Source organism: Micromesistius poutassou (assembly GCF_964030765.1).
Source record: "Micromesistius poutassou genome assembly, chromosome: 4".
Classification (NCBI taxonomy): domain Eukaryota; kingdom Metazoa; phylum Chordata; class Actinopteri; order Gadiformes; family Gadidae; genus Micromesistius; species Micromesistius poutassou.
In genome coordinates, this window is record NC_140274.1 from 5,927,269 (window position 1) to 5,933,422 (window position 6,154).

At 43.9% G+C, this 6,154-nt stretch overlaps 1 protein-coding gene across 1 annotated transcript; it reads right to left on the reverse strand.

Annotated features, from left to right (window-relative positions):
• Window positions 1-623: 623 nt before the first annotated feature.
• LOC311342450 (uncharacterized protein) lies at window positions 624-5,133 on the reverse strand (the record flags this gene model as incomplete). Its single annotated transcript, XM_084467279.1, has 14 exons — window positions 4,757-5,133; window positions 4,525-4,633; window positions 3,533-3,633; window positions 3,141-3,413; window positions 2,938-3,031; window positions 2,776-2,843; window positions 2,403-2,651; window positions 2,228-2,287; window positions 1,961-2,107; window positions 1,787-1,852; window positions 1,557-1,634; window positions 1,348-1,419; window positions 1,095-1,227; window positions 624-631 (listed from the first exon to the last, which is right to left on the reverse strand). The coding sequence occupies exons 2-14, from the start codon at window positions 4,631-4,633 to the stop codon at window positions 624-626; spliced, it is 1,458 nt and encodes a 485-aa protein (XP_084323405.1). The 5' UTR covers window positions 4,757-5,133.
• Window positions 5,134-6,154: the final 1,021 nt, after the last annotated feature.

A 6,154-nucleotide genomic window follows, 5' to 3' on the forward strand; every position in this document is an offset into this window, starting at 1 on the left:
ACCTTGACTTATGACTGCACATGTACTACCACCTAATGTAAGAAAACACGTCTGATACTTTACCAACATCTTTAACAAACCAGATCTGAGACTGATGACAAAACCACAATCAATCAGCTCACCTGTCACCACATCAACATGGCCACAAACATGTTCCCCATATTCAAAGTCGAAAGCGTGTCCATCGATAACAGAGTGTAGGGGCAAATCAGGAACACTAAGCAGTGGCGAATCATCGCTGGTGACATTGCTGTCCCTCAACCGATTGTAAAGTTGATCCCCCAAAAAAACCACCTTGTCGAGATTGTCTGTCTGCCACGAAAACACGCCATCAATGGAGTGTTTTGCTATGGCTACCAAACTGATAGCCATACACTGAACGCCAGCGTGGCGAAACCGACAATCTCCCTGATGGAAAGATCCCCTGACAGAACTCGATTTACTCGGTGAACTGCCACCCTCAACTACGGTTGAGACATCAACATCTACGAGCAATGTCGCACTGTCAATGTCTGAATCTACCCCCACAGACAGGCTGCTAATGGCATACCACTCTGCACCCAAAGACTTCTTAAGACTTTGAATATGTAACATCAGGTCGGCCAGGCACGTGTTAAAAACCGCTACAGACCTACCAATACCACATGGAACACCAGATACGTCACAACTACTACAATCAACTACAACAAAGTAACCATTGTGCTCAATGACAACACTCACCGCACCGTGCAGGTTCAAGAGACACAATCCATCAGTCAACAAAGGTTCCTGTAGCTTTTCGAAGAACACAGAGTCGTCTGAGCCGAAACCTCTGTAGACTGATGGACCAATGGCTACTTTCCACTTTCTGCCAAAAACACTGTGCTGTTTCAAGAACTCGCACAGATCACTATCAAAGCCACTATCCCTACTTGATGTACCTACAGAACTAGCCAACTTCTCACCTTCTAAACAAACACTATCGACATCTCGCGCACCCCATGTACAAACAGGGGCAATGACATGTTTAAGTGCGGCGACAACACTGCACGCAATTGACACGTCAGTCGTTGTCGCCGCCACTTTCCCACTACCACCACCTCTAACTATACTACCAGACACAACAGCCTGTGGCTTTCGCTCGTCACACCTGCAAGAGGGAGGGTTAGCGTCAACCTTACTTTGGATGAATCTTCTGCTGACCTCCTCCCCCTCCGGCACCGTCACAGCACTCGGAGTCGCGTCCCCCTAAAAATAATTAAGAAAATACATTAACAAAAGTGTCATTATCGCATTTGAGAGAACTTGCTAATCATATACAATAATTTGGAACAATTTGTTTGATCTGATTTAGAATAGTGTACCAACCTCCTCCGCAGCAGTGGTAGGTGATGGCTCCTCCCACACGGCCGCAGCCACAGCACTAGCAGTCGAATCCCCCTAAAGAAAATACATGAACAAAAGTGTCATTATTGCATTTGAGAGAACTTGCTAGTCATAGCAATAATTTGCTATGTGTATTACACAATATGTACATGCACATAGAATTAAACTGATTAAGGATAAAGCGTACTAACCTCCTCCTCTGCAACCACGTCCACAACGATGCCACGTGTCAGCCTGGGAGACACCCCAACGCTGGGTGCCACCTTGACCTGTTTACACGAAACAAAACCATGTATTTTATTAATTGTTTTCAATACTTGCCAAAGTACTAAACAAGTAAAGCAAAGAAACTATTGCATTATCGGTGCCTACCATTTGTACTGCGCAATTCAGTGATTACATTAATGAAATAAAGACAAACCTGGCACAATGCAGGTCTCCTCTTGCAGGCCACACGTTTCGGACGTCGCTCCACCACACACCGTGTCTGATTAAAGAAAATCAAACACACTTTTAGAACATATAAAAGGAGTGTTTTAAGGGAGACAGTACAGTTTTAAAAGACCTCAATCAAAACGTCACATTTTCAACTTACCTTTGTGTGTTGTGGAACGGCTGGGCAGTCAGGGCTCGAAAGATGAGCTGGAACCACGGCGTCCATCGCAGCCAACATGGCGGTGCTGAAGTGGACAGGATTGAGTGGGATGAAACAATCCTTCAGCACGATGGCACGTCCGTCCTCCTGTGAAATAAACACAGAAACAGAATATTAGTCACAATTGCTATTGAGTAAATCAATGTGCACAGATATACAATCGATATACATATGTTAACAATTAACGTTACAATATATACTACAAACCTGATGCCGAACCACACGTCTCTTTGAGGGCCTGAAGAGCTGATCCGCAGATTGGATCCTCTGCAATGACAAATAACAATTATTTGATTAAAATGAATGCATGGTGAACATTTTTGAATTTCAACCATCAACTATTTTGCAAATATGAGTGGGAAGTACTGTATGCCAATATTACCTTCTTGCCGTTCACCACTTCCATCCAGACATCGCAGGGGGGAGAAGAGGGAGAATCCCTCACAATCACCCTTGGAGGGGTGATTGGACCCGGCGATGCTGGTCGCGCCTGTGCCGGTGCTGGCACAGGCACGGGAACATCCGGCGCCTTTGGTGCTGGCGCCGGCACTGGCACGTCCAGTTGCGTGTAGGCAGCATGCCACAGCAACTCGGCAAAAATGCCCATGCCAGCCTCGTCGCTCAAGTGAACCTGAAAAGGATAGAATAATACACTCACTAACAATAACATCAACTTTCAATAAATAATACTATCAATTCAACTACAAATGAGTGTAAATCATCAACCTTCTTTGCACACAGTATATGCTACTTACACTATCCCTGACCCAGAGATTCAGGTCGCTGAAGGGGAAGTGTTCGAACGTCGAGTAGTACGCCATACCTAAGAAATGATAAATATATATAAATCATTCATATACTTACATATATCAACAAATAAAGTAAGCATGTAACATAAACATCTGTTTGAAACATACCCATGGACTTGGCCACAGAACGAAACTCCCGGCTCATGTGCTCCTGCAGCTCTGGAGCGACACTCAGGCGTGGAACGAAATCCACGACAAAAACCTTGAAAGACAATGACATTCCATTTAAACACATGTACGCTGTACTGCAACACGTCATTAACGCATTTTAAGAACTGAACAAAATACACACAATCAACTAAATTACTTACATTCTGCCAACGCTGACTTGCACTAATCAAGAGCTTCCCAAACTCTTGACCAGCCAATTCATGAGTAGTGCTGGTGGTCAGGTTGTTACCGGGGGCCAGGATGCAGACTGCATCGGGTGTCCGGGGTAGCGTAGCGTGGACCAGCTCCGTCCTAAGATGAGACGCGCTGGCCCCAGGGGTCGTCATGATCCCAAAGGAAAGCCTTCCCTTGGAAATCCCGACCGTTCCATCGGCAAAGGGGCGCAGATGGGAATCCCCTATGATAAGAACAAACTGAAAGATAGAAAAACCTATTTAGAAATCATGTTTTTCAATTAAAAAAAAAAAAAAAAAAAAATTAAAATTATTAAAAAAAAAAAAAATTATTAACACATTCTTAAACAATCAATTACCTTCTTATCAGCCGAATGCGCAGGAACGAAGAGCTTGTGTGTCTTGCCTGACACAGACACCGGGTACTGGGTCACACGACGGCGTGTCCCTGTACCACGGCCTATTCACAGAAAGAAGTATATTAGTATTCATAAAACGGATGGCTTAAATCAAGCAATCTGATTGGTTCCCAACTGTTGTATATTGAGCATATACACACAGCTATGACGCCCGTTTGGTTCACAGAGTTCAGTATCACTCCGCGCCTAACTTGAACTGTTGTTTATTTATATATAAAAGCAATAGAATAGTTCACTGAAGCCTAAAAACATGTTGATTGCTGGAGAGGGTCGAAATGTTGTAAAGCAATAGGCACACGGTGAGTGAACTGCTCGATAGTATTGAGTATTTGGTGTAAAATACACATACTGTACCCCTGAAATCCCCAATAAAGACGTTATAATACAGCATCAAAATAGGCTCCCAGTATTCTTACAGTGTACATGGAGTGAGTAGTGGTGTAAAATAACATGTTTCTGTAGTGGGAGCATCGCTTGATAGAGGCAGTCGGTCAACAGATTAAATACGCTACCAAACACATAAGGTAGCACTTTTTGATAGGGTAGCATGATTCTATAGATTCTGATACTGTATTATAACGTCTTTATTGGAGAGTTAAGGGGTACAGTATGTATATTTTACACCAATACTACACCGCGGATCAATAGCGTCGTCATGCGCATGCGCAGAACCACTAGGTAGCAAAATCACCAGAGTGAAGGGGGTCGCCGTCCCTCCGCTGCGCGGCGGGATGGACAACGCCCCTTAACTGTGGTATAATGACCGTATACCACAGCCTGGCGTGATCTATTGCTTAAATATAGTATATACTATATTAGTAATAATATTACTCATCTAGATTACACAAATATTGACCTCATTTACAATTTCAAAAGCTTCACTGTGCACATAGAACTTGATGACAATGGAAAAAACCCAACTCCCTACTTACGTGCAACAAACTCGGGACGGTCAAACGACAGTTCCACGTCGACGGGACGTAGGGCTGCCTCTCTCCTCTTGGCCGCCTGAGAGAGACGGTACGACTTGCCGCGAGGCATCTAAAGACATATAAACAGAATACGATTAGAAAAAGCGAATGAAACCTGTAATGAAACATACTTGCATCTTTACTACCACACGTTTAAATGGAATGATAAATGAAGTATGAGAAATAAACTCACCGTCGTTCCAAGGAGGATCAAGCGTCCAAGTAAATCGATAGATAGATCGACGGATAGATAGATAGAGAATAGATAGATAGATAGAATAGATGGATAGAATAGATAGATAGAATAGATAGATAGAATACTACTAGTAGTACTAATAGTAGTGATAGTATACCTGAAAAGGTATTAAACTATCAAGCACACTCTCTCGATTGAAATATCTCTGTGTAGAAATATTTCGCACAATCGCTCTAAACCTTGCAATAAAACACAGCTCCGAAGCTCTGAGTCTCAAAGAAGGCGACAACTGCCGTTCGGACAATCCTTTTATAGCCTACCTGGCGTCACACACATTTGAATCACAACAGCCAATCGCAGCACAACATCAGCCAATCACGACACAGGGATTCAAATAAGCCAATCACAAAACTGTCAACAAGCTCTTGTTTTCGCGCTGTCCACCATCTATGCTGCTCCGCGACTCGTAGTACTTCCGCTCTGAGACGGTGGCCGCATTTGTAGTCAGGATGGTTTATATCGTTAATCTTAGTATTGTTTAGCATCTAATTTTGGTTTTTGGTCTGTCTGTTTTATAATGGTGTCTTGTTAGCCCTTGTGGGCTGGGCATGCTGATGCATGACACAATAATAATAAAAAATACTAAACTAAACTCTAGCGTCAGTGGAACATAATACGTCAATGCCACCTCCATCTTGGGGCGGCCTAACCACCCACCTGAATGAATGAATGTCGGTCTTCTGTCCCATCGACGTCTATCTATGATATCTAGTCAGTATACATATATGAGCCAATGCGACGTCTACTCTTTAGAATGTCTATGATAGCTGTTTAGCAAATCACACACTATAAATATGATAGAGAAGCAGAAACAGGGCGAGTAAAATCAGCTATTTTAATATGTTGAAGAAACAATTAACATATGATTAGGCTATATATAAATACACACATAGCCTACATAATATATATATTCTGGCAACTCCGATAGTCGGCGGGGGGGTTCTCAAATCACACGCACAAACAGGGTTGCAGTGCAACCGTTTTTATTTCATGCAACTCACAAAAAAAGGAGAATCATAAAGCAACACAGGTTATTCCCCAGCGGGCCAAACAACAAGGGAAAGCGTCTCCGAATCGGGTCCGTCCGGGAGGGTGGCGTGGCTCTCGCTCCCGGCTTCCCCCCGCTCAGCGCTGTGGGAGAAAAGTTCCAGCGTCAGTGCGCTATGTGGATATCGGTGCCTTACCCCGACTGTCTTCCACTCGACTTACTCCTCGTCTCCAACGTGCCCGGTCCTTAAAACCCCTCTGCCGTCTTGCTCCCCCAGGTGATCCCAATGTCCCCGATTGCCCTGGTTTGCTGGATGAGCCCTCCAGCGCGCCGCGGTAAATGGCACG